The sequence below is a fragment of the Daphnia pulicaria genome, chromosome 4 (genome assembly GCF_021234035.1).
Source record: "Daphnia pulicaria isolate SC F1-1A chromosome 4, SC_F0-13Bv2, whole genome shotgun sequence".
NCBI classification, from domain to species: Eukaryota; Metazoa; Arthropoda; class Branchiopoda; order Diplostraca; family Daphniidae; genus Daphnia; species Daphnia pulicaria.
Window position 1 is genome coordinate 2,115,525 of NC_060916.1, and position 27,750 is coordinate 2,143,274.

The following is a 27,750-nucleotide window of genomic DNA, read 5'->3' on the forward strand; positions in this document are numbered from 1 at the left end:
CCAAATTGCAGTGTCGACTTCAAGAGTTAAGTTCATTGAACTCTCTCGGTTTTCTTTCGCCGTTGCCCTTGCGAACAGACTATCGTATAACCAAAATACTATAATTAAACTGCATTGGCCATCTAAACTGTTGATCTAATGTTGCAGGCTTTTAATGTATGACCCGGTACATTTCCGATGAGTCGTCATGATCCAATCGCAACGAGATCTGGGAATAAAAAGAGGTGGTTCGAGTGTCGTATTGCGTCGACTAGTACAACCTTCGAGTCGAACAAGAGAGTATATATATAATATGTAACGACTAAAGAGCTTGTAAACCAACTCCACTGACCAATTGTATTTTTGAATCACACAGACGGTGGAAAATAGAAATGTCTGCAACCGAAATAATGCAGACAGCAGTAATGAGCACCAGCTGACGTGCCACTTGATGATGACATTTGGCTCATCCCCCCAAAAAACTTCTCCAATGTATCGGATGACCTCTTCCGCCCAGAAGCACAACACAGGTAAGCCATCACCAAATGACATTGCACTTTCCAGCAGGCCATGAATCGTGGGTAGCTGACATTCAACAATTTTGCTCAATAGATTTTCCGCATCACGACTCGTTCGTGGGATATACGAGTCGAGAAATGGGGGGGGGGAGCATATAGGAGAAAAAAAGGGAAGAATGATTCCGTCCCGTATAATCGTGAGAGAGACCCCCACGCGAAGAGGGAAACACATTCTTCCTTCGTGCCGTGCACCGTTAATTTCGCCCGTCCTCGGGAGGTACGGTGAGAACTAACGGTGTCGGTCTATTCGTGCTGGGGTGGTTTTTGTTCGTTAAGGTTATTGCCGGTCGTTGGCCCAGTCACCTACAGTGTGTGTCTATCTCTATGCGTGTGTGTGTGTGTAGTAGAAAGGGATAGGGAACAACAGCTGGAATCGAGGAGGAGGGGGAGAAAATGCTTCTCGGTTGGCTGCGACCGGAGAAGAAGAAGAAGAAGAAACCGTGGGCCGTATAGCATAGCAGCAGCTCCCTCTCGAGTCGACTTTGAGAGCCGGCTAGTCGAGTCACCTACTTTCTTCTTCAGTTGGTGGTTAAGAGCTACGGGAGAAAAACCCCAGCAGGAGCTTCGGTCATTGAACTTTTTCTCCTCCCCTTCAGCCGGTTGTTCTTCTTATATATACCTTTTCTTCGAGAACACTTTTGACTTCACTAGGCCACATTTTTCCCGTCTATTCTCGTCTATTCTATCTTCCCCCCTTCTTCTTCTTCTTTTTGTGTGTGTGTGCCCTTCCAGCACCAGACTAGAAGAGGCTCCCTCACTTGGGGTCGGTCGGAGGGGCCGCCGCTATTGTTTGTATCCGTTCCCGTTTCTTCTTCTAATATTTTCAGTTTCACCGTTAGCAGCCATCCATCCATCCATCCCCCCCCCCCTTTCCTTCTAGAAAATAAAAAGCGAAGAGAATCAAGCCACCCTCCGCACACAACAAACAAAGACTCTTCTTCTTCTTCTTTTGAGAAAGAAAAACACTCGGATCATTCTCTCTCTCCCCCTTTCCTACCTGTTGGACGCTCCTCTTCTTTTCAACCAGCTATTTGACCTTTAAAAGAAAGGACGAATAGCTGTATACACCCTGTTCAACCCTGCCAACCCCCCCGTAGGAAAGGAGAGTGTAAAATACCACAGGAAGAATCCTGCATCCAGCTTCTCCATTTTGATCAAATAACGCTTAGTTTGTATATAAATCGCATCACTTTTTGGCGGGGATGCGATCAAATTCCGATGGAGGTCACGTACGCAATCCCTTAACGCAATCGTGTCGTGAACGTGCAAGGACGAACGAATCTTACACAGATGGCGAAAGACTAGTTGTAAAACGGGAGGAGCCCAGCGTGTAGGGAAAATAGGTCGAGCTTGTCGTTCAATTATGGTCCCGGAAAAAGATTATTGCAACATCTACGCAATGTGTTTCACTGTCTCTCTTCCCCCACCGTGAGTGTGTGTGTGTAAGGAGAAGAAGAAAAAAGTGGACTTGCCAAGTCGACTTGAGGCAGTCAGATAGGGCGGTCGCACTTACCTACTTCTGTTGTGTACAGAACCGCAGCCGAGTCAACGTCCTCTCTAAAAACATTTTTTATTTTCAGTTTTCATTCCAGTCGAGGGAGTCCCACGTGTTTTCCTTTTTTTTTTTTATTATTTCATTTCTTTCTTAGGCTAAATAGGCTATATGACTTGTGTAAATAAAAATCGGGCTCTCTGGTGTATGGCAATTAGCGGGGGCCCATCATCGGAGCCCCCTAACAGCTTTTCCTGTACATTGTACGGATGAAAGGGGAGAGACGATGATGATGACCAACAAGAAGTGTCTCGAATTGCGCCCCCTCAGAGTTTCGAGTGATTCTATATCCTTTCAATTATTTAGAAAACAAAACGACTTTTGATTTGAATTTCGAGATGGCCCTTTTTTGTTTTTGACTTGTCCCGTTGCTATTTCCAATAATCGATTGATGGATTCGACGACTAATACGGAGAAGGCGAAAGAAAGAAAGGACTAGAAAGAAAAAGGAAGAGAGTCTTATTAGCCTGGACGGGTTACACAAAAAAGAAATAGAAAGAAACGATCGGATCCGTCTTCTTCTTTTTTAACTGGGCCAGTGACCGAGAGTGGCCTGGCCCGCTAACCTTGGCATTGGTTGGATGCAATGGCGGCGGCCGGGACTCTTTTTTCCGCCACCACCGTGTAACCGCTATTCTCTTTTATTATTTTTTTCTTTCCTACACATTCAGAGAGAGAGTCAATACTTTACATAGTCACCGCTGATTTTTTTTTCTCCTTTTTTTTAACAAATTCAATGAATTTGTGCGGATGTTCCATCCGCTTTTAAAAAATAATTTCAATCCGGCGCAATTTAAAATTTTTTTGAAAAATGTTGACAGAACGGCAACTAGTTTTTCTTGAATTTTTTAAAACCCAGGACAGATGTTTGTTTGAAAAATAATAATTTCAAAACATGATCGTAGAGAGTAGCTGTGGGAGAAATGCAGGTCGACTTTTTCCTTCTCCTTTTCATTGGCCGCTGGACAAGAAAACGGCCGAGCAGCTGCAGCGCCAGGTCCATCATTTGTTATTTTTCTACTTTACCCTTTTTTGAATAAAAACCGCTAAATCCAGATCGCTCGGACACCGTAACGGAACAACAAAAATCCGCCGCTTATTGGCGACCGGTTTTTCTTAATTTTTTAAAATAGTTTTGTCCTCCTCAATTTGGGCACGTTGAACCGACGTAGTAGAAGAAAGAAAATTGAGGGGATTAACAAAATCTTTTCTGTTCAATGATGGATGAAACATATGTATCATGGCGACCCGTTAGACCGACACAACCCCCCCCCCCCCCTCCAAGTTGAACCTGCGTACAAGGAAAAAAAAACAGCAATTTGCATATTCCAATTATTTATTGGGTCAATTGCGTTGCAAACGGGGAATCACTTTGACTTGTGTCGGGGGACAGGTGAAACGAGGTCTCTCTCTTTTTTAACTTGTCACAGGATTTGACGTGTGAGTAATGGAGTATATATATTTCTTTATATTGTTATATACCAGTTTGAAGAAAAATTTGTGATTTCATCATCTCTCCGTGATGAAGGAAACAAAAGAATAGACCCCGACAACCCTTTTTCCTTGGGTTGCTCCATAGCCTCAAGGTGAAACGAATACCTTTTGATTATTAAGTTCTCCCGTAATATTCAAATGAAGCTCCTCCTCTATCGCCACCATCACCACTAGGAGAATCTTTTTTTTCTTTTTTCTCTCCATCGAATGTTAACAAGGAAAGTCTCGACCTCTATTTCTTTACGTTTCGGTTTTTTCTCCGACTACCTCCAAGTCATCAAGATGTGTGTGAGTGTGGGTTACTCCCGTTCGTTGGCACACATCTTTCTTTCTTTCTCTCCCCTCTTATTTACCTCTTTTTTTTTTTCTTTCTTTCTCCAACCGGCATATGCGCCGACGGTCGTCTTTGAAAAGCAACAGTCGGCTCCCGCGGCCGCCATTTCTTTTTTTTTTTTTTTTTTTTTTTTTTACCTAAAATAAAAATGTTCACACATATAACGGAGTGCGTAATGAACAACCGCAGCCAAATGCTTTTTTTTTGTTTTGTTTTGTTCGTTTCGATTTTGATTGGCCTGCCGACCTCAATGTTTTTGTTTTCTTAGCGGACAACAATTTTGTGTTTTTTAAACATGTGTGTCGTGTTTGCTGTTTCGTTTGACGTCACTGGAAATGATTTTGATTTTCAAATTCTCTGGTTTTTCTGAAATTGTTTTTTGTTTTTTCTCTCTCCGTTTGCGCAATCTTTTTTTCCCCGGACGACCTCTCCGGGCACAAGTTTGACCGACATTTGAATAAAACTCGTTTTTCTTTCAATCTACATTTGAGTTGTTTCACGAAACGCTGATGAAAGATCTTGTGATTGATTATATACGACTGATTCTTTTTCGTTCGTTCGTTTTATTTGGCGGGGTGTAGCCTCTATCCTCACTGTCACGCTCTGTTTCTTTCTGTTTTATTCCCGGGAAAAAATCATGATGATGCTACACAACTCAACATGTATAAAAACACTCTCTTTTCAAATAATAAGCAGCTGAAACACAACTCGGCATTTTTCTTTATGTCTTCCTTTTGGACGTGTGTACAACTGGCACGTGTGTGTCGATTATTTATGGCCATCAACAAGAAATACTCCCGGAAAAAGTTAGAAAATTTCTGGACTAGGACGCCGTATATACACGTTGACAGCTCTATATAATAAACCATTGACAATCACCTGTTGTTTTTTAAAAAGAACAAAAGCCTCAGGCGATAATATGCTACTACCCCGTTCCTTTTAAAAAGCTCGAAAAAATATTATTATTTCTTTTTATTGTTTTGTCGATCGAATTTTCCTTATCAATTGACAGCAATCCTCTTGATTATCGAGAGAGTTCAACGTCGTGATATGCGCAAGTCTCGATTCTTTTTTAATGGCCTCGCCGTTCGCCCTCTATAAGCTCTGCACGAAGGCGAACGCAGTTAAGAAGAAAAGGCCGTCTGACGGGAGTTGTGCTGCTGAAGAAGAAAAAAAAAATGAAAAGGAGAACTTTCGGTACTTTTGCCCGAATGGTCGTCGTCTGTTTTTTTCTTTCTTTCTCCCCCTCCTCCTCCTACTAGTCAGGTAAATGCCGGTCGTTGTCCCAGTTACCCAGACTGGTATAGTTGATTCTCCCGCCGGTTCTTCTTCTTCTCCTTGTATTTTTTTTTTTGGTAGGTACATTTCGTGTGTACCGAAGAAGTCAGCACTTGCTGATTGTGCGTCTAAATATAAGTAGACAAAAAGTACTATACTATCCATTCATGTTGGCCACGCCTACTTGAGCGTTTATTAAAGATTCTCCCGCTCGAGTATTTTTTTTCTCCGCCGATGTGCACCATATCCTTCCGTTTTGCCTCCGGGACAATTAGATAATGGCCGTCGATATTTTTATTTGTTATTATTACAAGGAAGGTGCTGCGCATCGTAATGGGCAGGTGGGTGTCGAGGAAAGCCAGCAACTCCTTTCTATCTTTATCCATTTGAGAAAAAAAATTGACGAGAAAAACAAAAGAAGAAGAAGAAGAAAAAAAAATGAAACCATTTCTCTGGGCCAGAAACCAAATCGTTTGTGCTTTGGAACACAAGGAAAATCAGCGCCCGTTATGTGCGCGTTCGCCCTGTTTTTTTTTCTTCTTGTGCTCTGCACATGGAACACATAGACAAGACGGTGGTCGCGTCATTAGCGGTTCTTCTCGCTGATGATAATTCCCTATAGGTGCACACACACACACACACATAGCTGGAAACAAAACAACCAAAAAAAGAAGTGGGACAATAACCGGCCATCACCTTGTGGCCGTTTGAGTCTGTTTCGTTTTTCTTCTTCTAGTCAAAAAATCCGTTTGTTTCTCTCTATGTGGAGAAAAAATTGGCAGTCGGCCAGAAAAAGGGCGGCCCTCCTGCACATGCACACACGTCCTTTCACCTTTTTTTCCCGACTCTTCCGGGATGTCGTCGGAGCGGTTCGAGAACGAGAGTTTCATCATCATCGTCTATTGGGTTGAGGGGGAGATGAAAAAGAACTTTCAGCTCGACCAATAACGGTTTTTCCAACCTACGCGCATTTGAATCATCTCGTTTCTTCTTATCATCAAGTATCAACCCAAAAGAGATTTGGGACCTGTTTTTGTTGGTCTCAAGTCAAATATTATTTGGCAGCAGCAGCAGCAGCAACAGCAGATCTTCCAGTTGTTGCTGTTTGTCTCTGCCGCATTCTTCCAGCGAAGTTTCTGGATTTTATTTTTTCCTTCGTCTTCTAACGTGCAAATGTATATACGGCCGAATCGCTAGCCGAAAAAAAAAGTAGGACAATAACCGCGGATGGCCCCGAATCAACGAAAGTATTTCATGTCGCCTTCGTTCGGTCGCTCGGTCGCCGTGTAACAGTTCTTCTTCTTCTTCTCTTGTAGCTAACCATTTTGTGTCTGTACTATACCAAGTCCGTTTGTTTGTTGTTGTTTTTTTATTTTGGTTTTCTTTCTCCCGCGGCTCGTTTAGACACTACGAAAGAGAGTTAGTGTACGGTACAGGGCGATAATGGGCGGAAAATATAGAACACGCTCGGCAATAAAAACCGAATTTGTCCTGGATGTTATTTTCTCTATTTAAAAATAAAAAAAAAAAATCTTTTGTGCCGGTGTACCGGGACGGAATGTTCGATCAGACTCTCCCGATGACTGTACGTGACTCTAGCCCAAAGTCGGTGATTTGAACGCCAGTCTTGGCCGTTAACCTTTGGACACACGGACAAGGAAATGAAAAGGGAAAAAGCAACACAATACAACTTGGGACACACACTTGTATTACTTGCACTGCGCTCCATAGGAGATGGGAATAGATTTTTATATTTCGCCTTATCTTATTGCACAGGAGAAAAGATTCTCTTTTTAAAAAAAAGGATGGGGGGGTTTGTTGAGAGGTCGTGCATGCCACCCATCTTCATTTCAATCTTTTATTTTCAAAAAACTGCCCGGCCCACAAGGATCTATCAGTAGCCGGTCCCTTGGAATATTTTTTTTATTTGTTCCTTCCTTTCGGCCATGACCTTTTGAACTGAAATTGTTCAAGACATCTTGTGACCGCTGGAGGTTTTCTCTCACTCTCATCTTTTTTATATTAAGAAAAAAATAAAATGTCATATTGAAGGTCTCTATAGAACATTTGGTGTGCAGCCCCTTGGAAGGCCGGGAAGGGTCCCCGACTATTTGAAGGGGGGACCGACCTTGGTTGACCCTAGAATAAGGAAGAACTTTTTTTTTAACATTATAGTAGGATAGAAAAAAAGGGAAATGTATCTACATTTTATTTTTTTGTTTTTAAAAAGGGAGAACTCTATTGGGGTTCATTGGCCTGATTGAAGGTAACCATATAGGCTCACGTACGCACACACAAACCGACAGGTAAAAAAACAAAATTTTTACAAGGACTTTTGTATCAATTTTGTAAAAAATTGTCTATGTAAATTCTTCAGGAGGAGAAACGAGAACACGCAGTGACAAAGTTTGTCCATACAGTTGCGTTGAACGCGCGTATGTGTACGTCACGTCGCCCATTTTTTTTTTCTTTTCACGTCAGAGGATTTCTTCACTTTTTTGGGAAAAATCAAATGAGATTCCATCGGAAGTGCTCCACTTCCGTCCACCAACTTTCTCTCACACACGAGGCGGCCTCTCTACAAGTTGGCCCATCGGTTGTTTTTATCAACTTCACCAGGTAAAAAAGAAAAAAGAAAGAAGCCCGGACTCTCTTACGTCGTTCCTTCCCACCACAGCGCACCTGTGTGTGTGTGTGGGTCTATATGCCGTAACCAAAAACCCGATCGGTCAATGAACTCTTGCAGGTATATCCTTCTACTTCTTCCCCCCACCACCACCACCATCGAATAACACGAAATCCTTTTTTCTTTTCCCCCCTACACAACCCAGAAGTTAAATGTTTTGTGCACCCCCCTGAATTTGTGATTGTTGTTTTCGATTTTTATTTTTATTTTTCCCGGGTTTTTTAGTTATATAAAAATGGACAAATGTCATCGCTCCCCAATCGTGACTTGCACTTCAAATCATGTCCGTCTATTAACTTTTTTGTGACAAAACGATTCGAAATGATTCAATTTTTCTCATCCGATGAATTCCGGTGAATTCTTACGCGCTGGATGCGAATCAACGTTATATATATATATTTGTAGGGAAAAAATATCAAAGAGAGAGAGTCGAGCTCCATTACGGAATTGTAACGGTTATACTCCGTGAAACACGGCACGGATTCGATCAACATTTTTCGTTCGGTTTATTTTTTTTTTTCTCCCTCGAGTGAGAGAAGAAAAAAAAGCAACTCGCACACTACAAGAAGAAGAAGAAGCCGGTTCTTGTTGTGTGTGTATCGTCCTCGGGTCGGTGGTTGGGCCCACCTCCTGTTTTTTCTTTTACTCCTCCCTCCTGGCCCAGCAAACGGAAAACCAAAATTCTCCTCAGCTGCGATGGGCGGCTAAGGGCGGCTAAGGGTCTGAGGATAGAGCCAAGTTGCCGTCACTAGTTCCACGACCGCCAATCGAGATAGACGCACACAAGTTGATACGTGTCTCCCTTTTTTTAAAAATTTTTTAAAAAGAAAAGAAAAAAACAACTTTTGACAAATTCATCAAAAGTCATTGACTCTCTCTCTCTCTCTCGCACGCATACCCAGACAATTTTTGTTTTTCGGCTTGGCGCAGACAGTGATATTTTTTAATTCTTTCAAAAGGAAAAAAAGAAAAACTTCCGTGTTGTGTTGTTATTTCTTCGTGGATTTTCCAATCCGCCCCGGATTTTCTTGGATTTTTTCTTTCTTGGAAATTATTCCGGAAGGAATTTATTTTTCACCCTCACTTCCTGGACGTAACTCATTTTCGACTTCAAAAAGGACAGCGCAAAAGTGCCTCCCGCAGCAGTTCATCGTTTCCATGACGACGGTCGATCATCGCAGGTAAAAATTTACACCAAAAAATTCCAAATTGACTTGACGAATTTTTTTATTGCGCAATTGGCGAACTGACCGATTTCCCCCCTCGGACCATATACTTTCTCCCGTTTATTCGTTCAATCTCCTCCTGGAAAATTGTCCGGAAACTCTAAACATTTTCTCCACTTTCTTTCTTTCTTTCTTTCTTTCGACTTGGGGAGTGAAAAGAAACCGAAACAAAATAAAAATTCCAATCAATTTTTATTTTTATTTTGGCCGCGTGTCAAGAAGAACAGTGGCCGTGTCTTTTCCATTTTAGGACGACGACCGAGCGCATACGCACACACTCACGTCACATAGACAAGCACAAGACCAAAACAAGGAAGTTCGTCTCAGCCAAAAGGTGTGTGTGATAGCGCTGGGCGAAAGGTGAACGACCAACCTTGGGCTTTTCTCTTCTTCTTCTTATTTCCAGCCGGCGATGTCATGAACGCAGCACATTGGCCTTTCTATCTTCTTCTTTTTTACCTTTTCCATCTTCTTCTTCCCCCCCGAAAACATTTTTGCGTCTTCGGCCGTTTAGGAACATAAAAAGGAAAAAAAAAGGTGAGGGGGGCTGGATCTTCCAAGGTCACATCCGCACCGAAATGGATGAGAAAGAAAAGTCGAAAGATGGAAAAATAAAAAGTTGACGGATCTCTCCCCCCTCATTTCTTTTTACGGATGAACTTTAGCGCATCACAAAGGTGATTGCACCTCCGTTTTGTTGTGTGTGTGTGTGTGCAGCGCGGAGGTCACGGTCCCTTCCGCGTTTTTCCTTCTTTTCCCTTTTTCTTTCTTTTTCTTTCAGGTGAAAGAAAGAAAAACAACAAGACAATTTCCGTATCCTGTTTTGATTTGGCCGATCGGTTATTTGTCTGTTTGGCGGTTGAACTTTTTCTTCTGCGGTGTGTTGTGTGTGACATGTAGCGGAAAAAAGGGGTTCTCCATTTTTATTTCACGTTATTTAATAACAGGAAACCGAGACGAAATATAAAATTATTGCCCAGGGGTGGGTTGGTGATGTTAATCAGCGATCCCGTTATTAGAAGCTAGGGAAAGATTCCGTTGTCTCCTGTGTGTCTGTGTGTAGGGGACGTGATCCCGTTAGGTGAATTTATAATCGACTCCCTCCCCCTCTCTCTGTCGAAAAAGGAAAAGTGGCGGTGTGACGAGAAGAATAAAAAATGATCAAAGAGAGGGGGGGAGAGACTTGGAAAGAAAAACGGGACATTTGATGATGAGCTGGAAACAAATAACTGTACATGTCCAGCAGCTGGTCGACAATAGTCAAACATCCGTGACCTTTTCTCTCTCCCATCTTCTTCTTCAACGGTGATGGTCAATCAGCAGCAGCAGCAGCTGCCGCTGAGCATTCGATACTTTCACTCCAATTCCTTCATTTCGATTTGACCTCAAAAAATAGAAAAAATCGATCATTTTTAAAAGATGCGTTTAACCTCCACCAGGGCCTCGCCATGGTTGTAACAGCGACTGGGTGTGTTATCCACTCACCTAACGGATCTTTTTTCTAGACTTGTTTTTCATTTTCTTCGAAGAAGAAGAAGTGGATAGGGTGGAGCGACCATCTAACGGTTCTTTACACTCTCTCACATCTCGCTTCTTATCAAGCCCTTATAGCTGTATTTTCCACCTGGAAGGGTGGTGGTGGAGGGGGGGTTTAGTGGTGGGGGGAGACAGGTGAAGGTTCTTTCTATCATTTTTCTATTCTTCTTCTTTCCCCCCTCAAACGAAAAAATGACAAGTTGAAAAATCTTCACCGGATGGTCTACCACTAGACGCCTCTGGCGTTTCCACAATAACGGGATCCTTACCGTTCGTGTTACGTGTGTCTCTCTTTTTTACCTTTCCTTTTCCGTGAATCTTCCAAACCGAAAAAAAAAAATAATAATTTGTTTTAAATCCATTTCAAGAGAAATTGTGTTTTTGTTTCTCTAATTTGAAAATGATATCCGCGTCATAAAGGAAAGTGCGTCAGATGTAAGCCAAGCCAATGTGGAATTGTGGAGCACATCACAAGTCCGTGATAGCGTTTATTGGCTAACACACCAGTGGCAAATAATAATAGGACAGAGACCAAAAACCAAAAACCAAATTACAGCATGCACGAGCTTTGGGAAATAGTTTGCGGCTGCTGCGGCTTTTGTTTTTCTTCGGAGAGTTCATTGACCGCGAGCCGAGTGTGTATATCTAGTGTCCCTTTCGGGGGGCCTCCTCTCTCTCTCTCTCTGTTATGAACAGGTAGGAACTGTAGAACCGGTTTCGATTCCTCAAGAGTGGTAAATTTTTTTTCTTCCCCCCTCACCACCACCATTCCCACCCCTCCTAGAAGATTCCAGGTGTGTTATTCAGTAGGTGGTGAAGCGTGTATACGACATAATAGTCGACCACGTTTATCCCGAGGCATTGGCCGTAGTGACACACTCCCCCGGGCTTTTTTTTTTTTGTTTCGTTCATTTTCGGAGAACTTCACGTAATTCTTTTTGTTTTTTGTGTGTTCACGCGCCAGCGAACGTGAACACTTTTTTTTTGTTTCTCGATCGCAATATTTTTATTTTTTGGTTAATTGCGTGTTTATCAAATAAATAAAAAACAGTGCGCTCGAGAGAAAAATAGATAGAAAGAAAGCAGCCGCGGGAGTCCCGCGTCTGTGGGAAATGGTCCGTGCGCCAAAAAACAAAAAAAAAAGAAAAAAATAATTTTTCTGATCTAATAAAAGAAGAAGAAGAAGGTCCAGCGGTCATTGACACACAATTTTTTTGTCTTTTGTTTTTTTTCGGGATTTTTTGCCAGGCCCCGCAGAATGTTTGGCGAAATGTAGTCACTCACGCTGATCACGCTCATCGATTCACGATGAGAAATAAAAAAGGAGGGGAAGGGTTCGATTTAAATGGGAGACATAGCGGATGTCGACGAGAGAGAGTCCCGTTACACACCTGAACTGTGGGGTTGCGTGAAAATAGGATCCTTCTTTTTCTCTCATCTCATCCGGTCAAAGTTTTTTGTTTCTTTTTTTCTTTTCCCGACAGCGGCGAAAGATGAAGTGACGTTTGTCCTTGGACTCTTTTCACTGGCGTCGCTTATTCTTTTGTGTTTCGGACTATCCGTCCCAGTCCATCCAACACTTCCCTTCCAAAACTTTGAATTCTTTTTAAAAATAGCCGTCGGAATCGAGTCCAGTTATATGTGTGGGTTTATTTATAACTGGAAACGAAAAGCCGATCGAGAGGGCAAGTTTCCTGTCATCACGACGACAGATCGTGTTTGAGCGATTGCCTGGCGGGAACAAAATAACGGGCATCAACTTCTCGTGTCATCGCCGTTGCGATATTCCGTTTCGATGAATCGCGAAAATGATACACAAGTCGACTGCACGGGAGCAGGAGCAAGAGAAAAAGGTTGAAAGTGCGCGCACGAATTTGTTCTTCACGGCAGGTGTGTGTGCGTGTAATAGTCTTGGGGGAGGAGTTTCATTTAAGCTCCACCTACTTTACCTTTCGCCCTACATGCCGGAAACCCGTTCACGTTTTATTTCGGCACCTTCACATGTCCTTAAAAAACCAAAAAAGAATAGGATGATCACGAAAGGGTTAAAAAAATCAAATCTTATCCGATAATTTAAACATATTTAAAACAAAAACAAAAAAATCTTCTCTTTTATTTCATGACAATATTTTTATTTCTTTTCTTTTTTGTATGATGCAGGAGGAATTGACCAACTACAACTGACTGACTGACTAAACAAAACAAAACGAAATTAAAATCCCCGACACAGACGAGACTTATTTTTCTCTCTCTCTCCTTCTAATTTGAATTTGAAGACATACACAAATCTAAAAAGACGCAAAGGTAAACAAATTAATTCACGTTTTCTCATTCAAAATAAAGAGTCAATGTACCCTCGGATTGGTATTTTTACTTCTGACGCAATAGTAGCATTTTCTGAGAGAGATGGCGCTTATTACCGTTGGTTGTTGGTGTAGTGTAGAGAGAGTTCTATAGGGGGGCGTTGACTTTTTTTATTTGCCCGTCTAGAGTTGCACCGCAATTCAAGGCCGTCGTTGAGGCCAGTTGTCGACACATCTTGTAGCCTTAGTTATTTTCCATGTTTGATTTGCCTGTTTTAGTTTGGAATGCTCTTCCTTGTTGGCGCGGTCGATTTTCATGTCTGCTCCGTTATCTTTTACAGAATTTGCGCCCTGAGCTGACGGTGTCGAGTGATCATGAACAATTCTTAAACATGCCCAATCAAGTGAGTGAATCATTTCATTTTGTCTATAGGTACCGTTGTCAGTTATATTTCATTGTGAAATTTTTGTATTGATTCAATCAGGGAACGAAAATGGAAGAAGGTGGTTGGGATTTAGCCGAGCTGGCCGAGGAGGATTTCGAGCAGTTGGCCGTTTACATTGTGCCGGACGCCGTTGTGGAGCCCGGCAGCGGTACGGAAAGAGTCAACCGAGCCGAGACGTCGTTGCCAAGAAATTTGACACTGAAGCCGAGCCAGGCCTTGTCTGACGTGCTGGGCGTCTGGAGCAGCGATTACATTCCACGAGGGACCCGATTCGGACCTTTGGTCGGTGACATTTACGCCAAGGATCACGTTCCCAAACACGCCAATCGCAAATACTTTTGGAGGGTGAGTTTTGTGTCCATTTTTAAGAATCATTTGTTGTGAGGACGACATTTAAACGGAAAATTTATTGATTTAGGTGTACAACAATAGCGAAGTTTTTTATTACATCGACGGCTACGACACGGCCAAGGCCAACTGGATGCGCTACGTCAATCCGGCCTATTCGTCCGAGTCGCAGAACCTGATCGCCTGCCAGTACAAGATGAACATTTACTTTTACACGACCAAACCGATCCTGCCCAATCAGGAACTCCTCGTCTGGTACTGCAAGGAGTTTGCCGAGAGACTCAACTACCCCGTCACCGGCGACTTGATGCTCCAGAGGATCCGCCAGCAAGTCCAGCAGAACGACGAGGACGGAACGGACACGGAGTCGACGGCCGAGATCAAGAAGCCCAATGAAACGGGACCGTCGAGTCCGGCAGCGTCCGGTTCCGGTTCCAGGGCGGAAGAGAATAAAGTCAAGCACAAGAAACTCCAACATCCGGCGGATACAACTGGATCGGCCAACAAAGAGGCCGAACAATCGCCCAAGGAAGCCACGCTGGCCGTTGACACGACAACAACGGCCACGGCCACAACAACGACGACAACAACCCGGCGTGATCACGGCGATAATCATCCGCACCACCAGCACCAGATGACACCCACCGCCGAAGGTTCCGTCCGCTCGGATGAAGGTTACCATAGCAACGGCTACCACGACGACGCTCTGACTCCGCCGGAAGATTCCAGCGACTCTGACAACGACAACTACGTCCTGGATTTCAGCCGGAAGCCTTCGTCGTCTTCGTCGTCTTCCACTTCGTCGACAACGGGTCCGGCTGCCGGCCAGCCCAGTTCGACCAGTCGTCTGAGTCCGTTGGCGGAAGAGCCTCCGGCGTCGACCCAGCAGGGATCGCCGCAGTCGGACAGCCGGAGCACCAACGAGTACCGTAAAGTCAAAATCAAAATGCCCAAGGCCTACCACTACCGGCACAGCAGCATCAGCGAGGAGCGCGATCAAGTGGTTGTTGCTCCTCCTCCGCGCTCCCAGCACCACCACCGACTGGCCCCGTCACCTCCGCAACAGCATTCGCCTCCGGTGACCCAGTCGGTGGTCAAATCGGCGCCTTTGGTGGCCCAACTCTCACCGGTCGCCCCTCTGCCGCTCAGCCCTCGATTCCGGCGTAGTCATCCGCAGCCACCGCAGTCTTATTCGCCGGAACCGATGGATTACGACGAGCACCATCATCGCCATCCCAACCGGGAGCAACTGGAGCACCGGATCAACTACGAGCGATCGCGATCCCGCTCGCCCGCCGGACGGGAAGTCGTTCCTCCTCCTCCGCCGCCTCCGCCGCCCGTCAACTCGTTGCTGAGCAACGGAAGCATCTTGGAGAGCATCCTGCTGAGACGCCAGGGCAACAACAGCGCCACCGTGGTGGCCGCTGTGGCCGCTGCGGCCAAAAAGGAAAGCGGAGCGGAGCTTTTGCGCCAGGAGTACTACGACGAGGTTTATCACCGGGAGCGATTCAAGGAGGCCGTCCAAGTCATCGTGGCCAACGAATCTCACCCCAAACCGGATTCGTCTGCCGGATCTTTGCCGCCTCCGCCCAATGCGACTCTTCCACTGCCACCACCTCCTCCGTCTTCTTCTTCATCTTCTTCCGGCCATCATCGATCGTCTCCTTCGTCTTCCCACCTGCTCCTGGCGCCGTCGACGACGGTGCCCGTGGCCATTTCGACGGTCGTGTATCCGCCGTACAAGAAACTCCATCGCTACAACATTCCGACCGGATCGGACGTGCGCGATCTCCTCAGCAGCAAGGATCCCAATCATCTCAGCCCGGATTCCAGCTGCTCGACGACAGCCATCAATAAATCCATCCGCAACGAGTCCAGCACTTCGCCGTCGACCGGCGGCGGTGGGCAGCAGCACCACCACATCCACCACCTCAGTGGTCACCATCCGTCTCACGGATCGCATCCGTTCAACAGCCGGAGTCCGCAACCGTCGCAGTCGCATCAGTTCCACAGCACCAGCAGCAACGGATCCAACAGCCGATCGGCTCCATCTCCTCATCATCCGCATAATGAATCCGCCGGAAGCTCCGCCGGAAGTTTACTGTACAACGTCAACAACGTTGCCCAGATGTTCTCCTCGGCCCATTTCAACATGTACGCTTACGGTGGAGCCGGATCGAGTGCATCCGCCGGCGGAGGCAGTGGCAGCACTTCCACCGTCCCTCACCCCCTGGCTTCGGCTTCTTCTTCCTCATCCGCCGCTCACATCCATCCGCATTTACCGATGCCGCACAGTCCAGCGGCTTCGGCCGCCTCTTCATCCGGCGGTAACGGAGGAGATCGTTGCCGGGACCATCGTGACCCGTCCGAATCTTCCATCCGGTCCAGCGCTTCATCTCTCAGTCCCAACTACAGCCAGGCCCTGCACTGCCACACCTCGCCCGGAAGCGGATCGCTGTCTCCCATCGGATCGGGCAGTCCGTCTCCCAACGGAAGCCAAGGGCGCGGCTACCGCTCGTTGCCGTACCCGTTGAAGAAGAAGGATGGAAAAATGCACTACGAGTGCAACATTTGCTACAAGACGTTCGGCCAGCTGTCCAACCTGAAAGTTCACTTGCGGACGCATTCTGGCGAGCGCCCCTTCAAGTGCAACGTCTGCACCAAGAGTTTCACCCAGCTTGCCCACCTTCAGAAGCACCACCTGGTCCACACTGGGGAGAAACCGCACCAGTGCGACATTTGCAAGAAGAGGTTCAGCAGCACGTCCAATCTCAAGACCCATTTGCGACTGCATTCCGGCCAGAAGCCCTACGCCTGCGATTTGTGTCCGGCCAAATTCACCCAGTTCGTCCACTTGAAGTTGCACAAGCGATTGCACACCAACGAGCGGCCGTACACTTGCGGCGGATGCCAGAAGAAGTACATCAGCGCCAGCGGATTGCGGACCCACTGGAAGACGACCAATTGCAAGCCCAGCAGTTTGGAGGAAGAGATGGCCCTTGAACGGTCGCCCACCGACTCGGCCGGCTACGATTGTAACGGCTCGGATGTCGAAGGTAATTGACAGTGTGAAATTTAATTTCTCCTTTCAAATGATTTGATTAACGTTTTTAATTTAATTTTTGCAGAAGGAATGGAGGACAAGGATGAGGAAATGAGTTTGGACGGAATGAGCTGTGATAGCGACTCGTTGGCCATTCAGCAACACCATCACCACCAAGGCCAGCACGAGCACCACCACGAGCTGGGCGTCAATTCGACAACGGGCCGACGGTCTCAATCGCCCGACGAAGGGAATCTGCGCGGAAACGGGCGACAGCCATCGGGAAACTACGACGCCGATTCGTCTAGACCGAGCGTCATCGAAACGGCCAACAAAGCGCCACAAGTCATCGAATGCACATAAGACGGACGACGCTGAGATTTGACTGGGAAATTCGGTCCTTTTTTGCTAGACGACCGTAATATTTATTTTATTTATTTTTGTGACGACGTGACGTGACGTAACGTAACGAAACTCAGACGGACCAATTATTGCGCACCGAGCCCCACCGGTTTTCAATCCTCCTCGATTTGACATTTAGAAATTTTTGGCACGTAATATCAACAACAGCAACGTTTTTAAAAAACACACACGACGACTCTCAGTATCCAGTTTTATTGTTTGAATTGACCACTTTCCATGTTATGTTTTTATTCTTTTTTTAATTTAAAATGACAATCAATTTGGCGGGCGTTTTGAACGCAGGAGGATGTAGTAAGACGGAATTTGTTTTTTATTTATTTTGACGGTAATTGACCGACGATCGACGTAAACGCACAGACGACGTGACACATACAAATCCCGCGCTTTATTTTATTATTATTAAGTTATACCCTTTTTTGAAAAGAAACATCTCCAAATGTTTTTTCTCCTCAAGTTATTTATAATTCATTCCCGTTTTGTTTTTTGTTTCTTCTTCCCCCACGTTGCTGCTGTGTTATTTGTTGTACATTTCTTCAGTGGTTATTATATAAGAATCTTTTTTTGGAATCTCTCTCAGTAAAAAAAAAGGAAGAAAAACCAAACAAAAAAACAAACTTGAAAGGCACTTGATCTCAGGAAAATTTGACAAAAAAATAATAATTTGGACAATGTGACACAACAAAACGACAAAACAAAATAAGTGACTCGACTCCGATTCGTGATGTTATTTTTTAAAAAAGCGTGTGGATCGACCCGAGTGTGTGTGTGACGGACATTTATGATCCGCCCGACCGATGGACTAGAAACGACAGATTTGAGTTTGATGATCTGCTCCGCTCCTTTCAGAGTGCCTTTTTTTATTCTCTTGTATCATTTATATACATAGATATATACATATTATATGCAAATCACCCAATCTCTAGCTCTCTCTCTCTTTTCTCATTTTTATGTTTATTTCATAATATTATAATATAATCAAGAATAATAATCCGACGATGAATGTTTCCTTTCTCCTTAAAAAAAAATTTTTTTCTCTCCGTTTTCTCTCTCAATCGTTGGTCTTCCCCATCATTCGATTGGTGACTATTTTGTTGAATTTTCTGATTAGTTGTTGCGTCTGATTTCTCCAATGGCAATAATATTCACGACAATGATTAATTAAAAAATGACTGAAAGAAATCGAGATCTGTGCTACTATTTGTGTCCCGATGTTGACATTGTCGACGCAATTATTTGAGATGTAAAAATAATTCATTCCTCCCAACCTTTCCACCCCAATTTATTGGAGTCTATTTACAGTCTACACTTGTCAAAGTATACCCCCCATCCCCTAATTTATTCTCCCGGCTAAATTTGAAACGAAAAACAAAACAAAAAAATGATTAGACAAAAAAAATTGAATTCGTTCATCGAAGACGTTTGCATTCAAAAGAAAGAAAATACACCATGTGTTTGAAAAATGAAATATGTTTGATTTTTTTTTTTTTTTAGTTTTAATAATTATTGTAAAATAATCGAAACGCAGTGTATTTGACTGGCAGCACCGCTTGCCAGAATCCCAGGTGTGGAACATAAGGCAAGTTGGCAATAGATGTTGAATGTGGCTTCCGCTTCCTCTAAAAGAATAGTTTCTAAGTTATTTATTTGGTCATGGACATCATCTGTAAATTTCAAATAGTAGTACTAATGCTCTCCTCCAAATAATTGCGGAAAGATATAAGGAAATGTGATTTCTGTATTGATATATCAAGGGTAATACATCTTATGTTGTTTTTTTGTTTATACGATTACTTGTGCGCCAAAATCAACGAGAACTATTCAAATAAATAGTTGATGCTATGACTATTAGATGGCGATACTTACATTGCAGACGACGGTGAAATTCTGTTTGTTTACCCGTAAATCTGAGGCAGTGAGGCTCTGACTCTGAGCCATGTCTGAACTCTGAACTGTAAAGACTGTTGAATATGTGAAGCCGATTTTTCAAATCTATTGTTGAATTAGAATCTGTCCCAAATTATCTTTAGCTAATGAGCCAAATGATAAAATCATAGATTCATTCAATTGGCCTTGATCCTCAGCAATCTTCGTTTCTTCTCGGTGTCGGTCTCGGTTTTAAAAGTAAGTTTCTAAACAGATTATTTATTACAGCTGAAATATTTGCTTTTGTATTTGACATGCTTTCAACTTTGGTTCAGGGAATAGTAAACACGTGATAGAATAATGTAGACTGAAAAAAAAAATGTTTTTACATTTTTAAGATTTTCATATCTGACAATCTACCACTGATTAAAACGGGGATCCACCACCAGCTTCATTTTTAATAGCTTATTGTTGTTTTGTTTTTCTACTATTTGTTGCTTCTGATAGTTTTTTGGCTACTCTCTCTCGATTTCTCGATTGCAGATTGTTTCACTTACGTTTGAATTTTAAATTTCTCTGTCTTAATAAAAGGAGGGCTACAATTCTATTTTTCACTTCAAGTGATCGAAGGGAGTTAATAAATTTTGTAACGACCTGTGTCATCAGTTTATCTTTTGATCTAAAAATTGTAATCAATCGACAAATTAATTTTAACTTTTTTTTTAATGTGTCTGAATTTAGGTGCTACTCAGTATACTATACCGGTACTCTTATCGACAAAACGACTTACACGCATCCGGGAGGCGATGTCAGCCGATGCCCCCACTTCGCCGCACAATAGGCATGAACGTTCATGAACCAACCCCACGACATTTATTCCGCCAATCCAGCCATCCGCCATCACTCGACATTCGGTGAGTGCAAAGTTTATTTTGTCGGTTGAAATTGGCTTTTCGTTTAATTTTTTCGCTTGCCGAGCTTGTTGCCGAGCTTTCATTACCCCGTGAATAATCGATGTTTTCGTAGTCCAACAATTTTAATATGGTGCTCCTGTCCGCTGAAGCACTGATCGGTCCCTTAAATAACGTCCCCCATAATGAAGATCCTTTTTTTTTGTTAACTCTTCTCAACATACTCGACCGGCTTAAAGTGAACGATTGCGATTGCGTTGTCTATCGAATTTTTCTAATTTTCTTTCAAACGCTACGAGCAAACGACGAAAGAGTTGCTCGTTGTTGACACTGATTTTCAATTCAGCGTTGACTGGAGGGTCAACGGACTCCACGGTTTATTGACGTGTTTGACTCTTCAACATGGCCCATTCCGATTCGACCACCGTTCAAATGAAGACCAACTCCTAACCAAACAGAGAATCAAGAATCTTGAAATCGTGCCGTAAATTAAATCGCGCAATTCATGGCCGGGAATTTGTCATTTGTCACCAATGACAAATTCATGACATGTCCCTCGTTCACCAAATCGAACGGAATCGGAGTTCCAGTTGTTTAAAATTGAGAACTTTAAATGAACACATTTCAAGCCTTTGTCCGCCTTTGTCTTTTTGAATATTTCCATTCCTGCAATAGATCCACAGTTCTCACTGTAATAAAGAAAGTAAAGATCTTAAATGGGCTTTACTTACTGGTACTTAGTGCTTTATACAGCTGTTTTTTTCTTTCGCCGCTACATTATTTTCTGTTGAAGTTTTCTCCATCTCTTCTGAAATCAGAACTAAACAAAAAGCCTCCATTTCATCCTCCATTTTGGAGTAACCAACTGATGTATATGGTATTTTTTAATTGTGGCATTTAAACTCTACATTTTTGTAGATAAAGACATCATTTTCCCGTGCATTAGGTTTGTCGACATTTGCATCTCCAAAAATGCAAAAAGAATTCATTTGTGTGTCGAATGTCAGTCGATTACCATTTCGTGCATTTCGGATAATGAACATAAAATCTCAAAGAGAGGCGGCAATTTCCTCCTCCAACATGAAACCAGTGAAATGTGTAAAGGTGCCCTTATTTCCATACAGGTAAACTCTGTCTGTCAGCTCTATAATTGCCACCCAAACTTGATCCCCCGCTTTCATGCTGAGCGTAAACTGGAGGGAACCAGGACTTCGTTGATAACTCTGGGTGCTCTCTTCAATCCAAAGGTTCCCAATGCTATTATTACCATTCAAATAAAAAGAAAGCTTTAAAAAAGAATACAAAGATTTCTCTGGAAACTCCGCTATTCCTGTGAAAGAGAAGAAATAAATTCCCGGTCGCGGTGCCGTGAATTTCCCCGATGTCAAATTCATGGCGTTTCCCTCGTTTACCAGCGCCACTTCGAACGGAATAGGAGTTCCAATTGTGTTGAAATGATTTTTTCTCTGGACGTAGAAATGGACGGGCGCTGATTTGATGTCGGCGTATCCGATCCATTTCTGTTTGTCTGTAAAGTGTAAACGAAAGAATTAGACAAACAATAACAAGCAAAATTAACACAAGTCGTACCATTTCCATTAGGATAAAAGTCACAGTAAACGGTTTCCATCTTCTTCGCTCCTTTTACAGAAAAGAATCCGTTGACTTTTTGTCCCATTCGCTCCAGATCCCAACAGGAGGTTGGCATTTTACCAATGTCGACTATTTCACTCGTTCGGGCTGTAGAAAGTAAATTCTTTTAATCCTCTCATATACAACAATTAAATAACTTCCCATTTATTATTTTACCATTTAATTTGGTCGTCAAATTCGAAACTTCGGACTTGGTGTTGCTGAATTCCGTTCTCGCTGAGGCCAAATTTGTTGTTGTTGTTTCCAAATTATTTAAAATTGCTAGACCATACCATTCAATTACACTTAAACAATTTTATGTTAATTTAGGTATGAGTTTTACCATTTAGTTCTTTTCTTAGATTTTCCTCGACGGTTTTTAGTTCGTAACCCAATCGTTGCAAATTCACTAAACACAATCACGGACAACCAATTAATGTCATATAAATTATTTTTCAGTCGCTAAAAGAATTTCTTTATGGTAGCTAATTTTTTTAAAATGTAGTATAACAATGGTATTTAGCTTACCATTTAATTTTGTTGATAAGTCGTCGACGATTTTTCTCGTTTTCATAAATTCTTCTTTATTCTCTTCTTTTTCCAACTCCGTTTTGATTTTCGCCAGTTCCTGCTGGCTCCCTGTGTGTTATAAGAAACTAAATTATCCCCTGCATTTTTCTTACATTGCATTCTTATACGTTTTTCAAAATAGCATTAGTATACCATTTAATTTTTTTGATAAATCAGCGACAGCTTTCCTGAGATAGGCGTTCGTTTTTTCCGTTTCGGTTTTAGTTTTCCCCAACTCCTGTTTGGTCCCTGTGTGTAATCACAGCGAATCAAATTTTAAAATGGTTTAAAATTCAAATTAACGGCCAATTTTTTCTGTCCATTTCTTAATTATTTTAAAATACCTTCTAATTTATTGGTCAAATCGATTTTCGTGTTAGTTAAATTTCGCTTGACATTACCCAGTTCGGTATTTGTTTTCGCCAAGTTCATTACAGTTGTTTTTAAGAGTTCTCTAGTGTCTGCAATGCAATTATTTATTAAGTAAATAATTTCGTTCATCAGAAAAATGGTTTAAAACCTCTGAGTTCATCCTTTAAATTTTTCCATTCGTCAGTGACGGTCAATCCCGCATGATCCATAAATTTGATTGGAGCCGACAGTTCAGCGGTCGTGTAACGGACACGAACGTTGCGATCCTGAAACAATTGAGAGTCGCGAAATTTGCTCAAATTGATTCTGCTCAGTTGCATGGGTTTGGGCACGAATTTCTCTCCATCCCATTGGACATGGTCTCTACTTTCCTGTAATAATTTCTCCATGTCTTCTTTTGAAATTTCGATCCGCCGTGAACTATCAGAATCTTTTGCCATTTTCCCTGAAATTGTTGAACTGATTCTATCAACGTCAGCCCAATTGTTTGAGTCGTAATTGTGCTGGATTCTTTCTTTATTCTCTAAATTTCTATTATGTTCATCCAAACTTTTCTTTGCGTTTTCACTCTTTTCGTTTTGTTGATCGGTATTGTGCGTGTTGCTATTTTCTACTCCGAATCTAGCGCCAATACTAACGCCGAACCCACCGCCACTTACTTCCGTGTCAAGTTTGTTTGTATTCGATTTGTCATTGCGAGTTTGATTGCGACTGGATTGCGCTCGATCCGTTGCTTGTGATCTTCTCATTTCCTTTTCATTTGTATCTTTCGATTGATTTTCGCGACGAGTTTGTTCCTCTCGTCTTTTCTCCGCGTCTTTATTACTCGAAGTTGATTTTTCTGTTCCTTCCGACTGCCTCTCCGCTTTCTGAAACAGATCCGCCAGTTTCTTTTGAGTTTCCTTGTCCAGTTTGTTGATGATTTCATTTAAAGTTTTCGTCGTTTTGTCCGGCCGGTAATTGTCCTCATTCCAGAAAACGGAGTCCCACATTTTGTCGCTTTGTTCTTTTATGGCCGTCCTGGAAACGGCCAGCAGCTCCGTTAAAATATTTAAAATTTGAGACTCCGTGTCCGGAGACCCGACCTCGGAGTCGTCAAATGTGTCCATTCGGATGTTGGTGGCCATTTCCGTCAACATTTTCTTTTCGTCGCTGGCCGTCAGAAAAATGTCCTTTTTGTCTCCAAATTTCTGTAAAAGAGAAGTGACCATTTGACCGGAAGTGACGCTGCCGATGCTGATGGTCGTCTGTTTGGTTTGCGACGTCTGCGATGACAAACTGTAGAGGAGTTTAAAGTGGTGGAATTGAGTGGGATCTGAACGCATTTCATTGGCCAGTTTGTCGCAGACTTTTCGGTCATCACAAAACAGATGAAACCACAGGGTCTTGCTCTTGTCATAATTCGTCCACACTGGCGATAGCGAATAATCTGATGTGGGTATGTTGCTCTTGAGAATGACCTTCTCGAATGGAATGACTCTCACTTTATCGGATTGTATTTCTTTCCCCACGATTTTTCTCAAATGTTTCACAACTTCATTTTGAACTTTGTCGTTCCACATTTCAATGCTAAATCTCATCTCTGGTTTATTCGTTACTTTGTTCAATCTACTTATGGCATTTCTATAGTCCAATAGAGCAATGGGAGAGTAAAAATATTTTTTCTGGCTGGTTGTCGTCGTTGCCTTGTGATTATTGGAGTGTTCATAAATTTCAACGAGAAAATTACCAAACTCCATGGTGGTCGTATCCGGTGAAATTTCTAGTTTCGCCCAAGAGGAAGAAACGACAGGACTCGCTGATTTGGAATTACAACAAACAGGAAATGCCAAAAAGATGGCGACGATAGACCCCATCGGAATTTTGGCCATTTTAAATCACAACTTCTTTATAAAAAAAAAAGAAAGAAAGAAAAACAGAAAAAATCATCAAAAAGTAAATAAAAACAAATATTTTTTTTAAGGGGGGGGGATAGATTTCTGTTTTTAATTGCAATTCATTTTAAACACAAATATTTCTTGAACCAATTTTAGAAAAATTTAATTACACGTAGTTAAAGAAGTCCTAACTTACCACAGATGCTGATTGCTGATGAGATGTACGGAGAAGTTTTATTGACACCACTTTCTGAGAATATTTTAAACTGAATGTGAACACTGTAACTCTTCAAAATTTACTGCGTAATATTCATGCAGAAATATGAAGACAGGCTCATGCGCATGAAGTTGACGTCATCAAGTATAAACAGAGTTGAAATTTGATGTGTTTGTGGTTTGTGGGTCGAAGACGCAGAACACTTTGATCTTTTGATTAGAATTTTGATCCTTTTAAGCGATACACAGACTAAATAATTTGACGCATAACTGCGTGTTAACACAGAAATATCAAAAAAGCCTCATACGAATTGGATTTTATACCAGAGTCTCGGCATTACATATGGAAATATGTTGGAATCGCGTGCATAAAGTCCATTCCCTATCAAGCGGAAGATAAAATACATAAAAAAAAAATTTAATAAATTTAAATAAATTAAAAAGCAAATAAAAACATAAATATCATTTGATAATACCAATCACCGAAATGTCAATTGGTATAAAGTGAGTTTTAAGCCTTAACCATTTGTTTTTCATTTTTGTATTGGTTGTTGTAGACCCATTCCAATCCCCAGCAACGTCAACCTGCAGAAGGAAAGGCCAGTTTCTAGGTCTGCCAGTTTCGAAGGTCACGGAGATCAGATCATTACGTAAAACGTGTCTTTCCGGGAGGTTGGGTGAGAACAGTACGTGTAACATAAGCATTTGGTATTCATTTTAATATTGGTTGTTGTAGACCCATCCCCAGCAACGTCAACCTGCAGAAGGTCACGGAGACCATTAATACGTAAAACGTATCATGCAGTGTGTGAAGAGTGCATGTCATGTAGAGGTTGGGTGAGAATGACACGTGTTTCATCATTATCATTTATCAAGCAGGTACAATAGCCGCAAGGCTTAAGAGGTGGAGGGAGGAAAAAAATTGTATAAAAGGAGAGAGAAAAGGGGATAAAAATTAGTCGAGCGAGCATCTCCGACACGGAAACAACTGCACGCGGCGCACTATCTGTCACCAACTGCCTTCTTCTTCGTATTAAATCAGTTCGCAATCATGGGTAAATATTCTGTTTTTAAATGGAGTGTTGTATTAAACGCTACTTTTGTTTAGTTGCAAATATGCCACTTATTATTGACTACTAATGTTAAAATTTATTATTTGTCTTGTTAACTATGGCGTCGTGATGCTGTTGGGTGTTGTATCGTTGATGGCTGGGTCGACCACTGGTGTACCGATGTCTCCTGGGTATGGTGGATACCAAGCAATAGCAGCGTAAGAGTACTACACCACGTCATCGCCTTACTACACAACAACGTCAACATACGTAACACCTGCTTAGTACACCGAGGCCCTCAAGTACTACATCACCAAGGATGCAGAGTATTACACGAAAACTTACGATGCTCCCAGCTACTACGCTAAAGCCCCGAAGTAATTACACTACAACCTGCGCTACTCCAGAAAGCTGTAATGATGCTCCCAAGTACTATTCTGCTCCCAGCTTCTACACTAAGGCTCCATACTGTAACAACACCACCGAGGCACCGGAGTACTACACCACCGAGGCACCGGAGTACTACACCACCGAGGCACCGGAGTACTACACCACCGAGGCACCGGAGTACTACACCACCGAGGCACCGGAGTACTACACCACCGAGGCACCGGAGTACTACACCACCGAGGCACCGGAGTACTACACCACCGAGGCTTCAGCTTATTACCGCTCCTAGCTTTAACATCGAGACTACAGCTTATTATTGCACCAAAACAGTCGAATACTACATCGAAGCGCCCAAGCACTACTCAGCTCTGGCAACACAACCACAACTGAAGAGCTCCTATACCGTGGCTCTCAAGTACTACACAACCAAGGCACCCTAGTATTACAGTTCAACTTGCCCACAGCCACTACACCGAAGCTTCGAAGTATTCCTCTGCCCCGAGTTACTACACCACTAAGACACCTGAATGTTACAACACTACATACGCTTCTCCAGTTTACTACAGGGAGTCTCCTAAATACTAGAGCCGGAATTTCTATTTTATTTATGAGTGTTCGGATTTGTCTGTCATGTCTTAACAGTTACTAGTCACCCGGAATTGTTGTTCTTTAATGAGAAAATAAATTTTTTAAACTGAGTTTTGACATAGCGACGTGTTCTAACTTTTATTGGATCTTATCTATTTATGCAGTGGCTATTGCTCCAGTCGCCCTGCATTCGGACATATTCTGGTAATTGGACAGACTTCATTTTCAAAGTAAGTTACGAAAGAGACGTACTGCTGTTTACTCTAAATTTTTCAAGCTAATAGTTCTATGTTTTTAACTTTAGTTGGCGTAACAAAGGAGTTCATGGTAAATGCAGTTAGGTTCTTCATAGAAGTTATTGTAAAAGTCAGGAGATCAAGTCACATGCCTATTACTTAAGTGGAAATGTAAAATTTCAAAGTTGTAAGAATTATATTGATACAACCTCTAAGCTTTATTTTGTTATAAATTATAAGTCACAGCAAACAAAAAACTTTAAAAGGAATTGTTTTATTGTCCCACCTCCACCCACAATTCCACCACATTTTACAGTCACATAAATTATACAATACATATATACATAAATACATACATACACTTAAGTTAACCCGTTGGCTGCCACGCCATACAACCCGTAGGTTGTCCTCTACTCTCTACGCGCCATGTCTGAAGGATCCATGACCAAGGTGGGACTTGCCATTGCTGACAAGTCCGGGCTGACACGGTGACAGGAGAAGATGGAATGCACGCCTCTAGAATCCATCACCGCATCGACAAGGGGGAAGTCCCTATGGTGCACTGCCTAACAGGCGCCTTGCGGCGAATCTTGGGCTGGTGCGACTGTCCGACCCCGCTGCATGTAAACCACGAGACCGAACAGCGCGGCCCGTGCTAAGGAGCTAGGGGAGAACAAAGGCGTGGCAGCCAACGGGTTAACTAACACACACAACAACAAAAATATTACCAACAACAAATGATGATCCGCGCTGACATTTTGGAGATACCGGCGATGTTTTGGTGTCCATCTTCTCGACGTCTCCTCTGCATTATCTG

General features: G+C 42.8%; 3 protein-coding genes and 2 long non-coding RNA genes across 8 annotated transcripts in view; 3 read left to right on the forward strand and 2 right to left on the reverse strand.

Annotated features, from left to right (window-relative positions):
- The window catches only part of LOC124336700, a 580,524-nt gene that overhangs the window by 445,584 nt on the left and 107,190 nt on the right, over positions 1–27,750 (reverse strand). The window lies entirely within an intron of this gene.
- LOC124336038 (serine/arginine repetitive matrix protein 1-like) lies at positions 16–17,956 on the forward strand. Of its 3 annotated transcripts, XM_046789615.1 has the most exons (8): positions 16–84; positions 148–279; positions 356–509; positions 12,824–12,967; positions 13,308–13,370; positions 13,452–13,757; positions 13,831–16,816; positions 16,889–17,956. In XM_046789615.1, exons 5-8 carry the CDS (start codon positions 13,359–13,361, stop codon positions 17,164–17,166), a joined length of 3,582 nt encoding a protein of 1,193 aa, XP_046645571.1. In that variant the 5' UTR covers positions 16–84; positions 148–279; positions 356–509; positions 12,824–12,967; positions 13,308–13,358; the 3' UTR covers positions 17,167–17,956. The 3 variants fall into 3 exon arrangements, with proteins under 3 accessions (XP_046645571.1, XP_046645570.1, XP_046645572.1); XM_046789614.1 differs by lacking the exons at positions 16–84; positions 148–279; positions 356–509 and adding an exon at positions 8,630–9,082; XM_046789616.1 differs by lacking the exons at positions 16–84; positions 148–279; positions 356–509; positions 12,824–12,967 and adding an exon at positions 8,630–9,082.
- On the forward strand, positions 19,140–25,263 carry LOC124336619. The gene is made up of 3 exons (XR_006917130.1): positions 19,140–19,347; positions 19,831–20,003; positions 25,225–25,263. It is a non-coding gene; the product is annotated as an uncharacterized LOC124336619 (long non-coding RNA).
- LOC124336061 lies at positions 20,867–24,766 on the reverse strand. Of its 2 annotated transcripts, none has more exons than XM_046789672.1 (9): positions 24,648–24,766; positions 22,723–24,460; positions 22,547–22,663; positions 22,356–22,451; positions 22,161–22,271; positions 21,976–22,041; positions 21,810–21,914; positions 21,591–21,740; positions 20,867–21,528 (listed from the first exon to the last, which is right to left on the reverse strand). In XM_046789672.1, exons 2-9 carry the CDS (start codon positions 24,443–24,445, stop codon positions 21,050–21,052), a joined length of 2,847 nt encoding a protein of 948 aa, XP_046645628.1. In that variant the 5' UTR covers positions 24,446–24,460; positions 24,648–24,766; the 3' UTR covers positions 20,867–21,049. The 2 variants fall into 2 exon arrangements, with proteins under 2 accessions (XP_046645628.1, XP_046645629.1); XM_046789673.1 differs by having other exon boundaries at positions 22,723–24,457; positions 24,648–24,756.
- LOC124336584 lies at positions 25,578–27,016 on the forward strand. Its single transcript, XR_006917087.1, has 3 exons — positions 25,578–25,722; positions 25,928–26,927; positions 27,002–27,016. It is a non-coding gene; the product is annotated as an uncharacterized LOC124336584 (long non-coding RNA).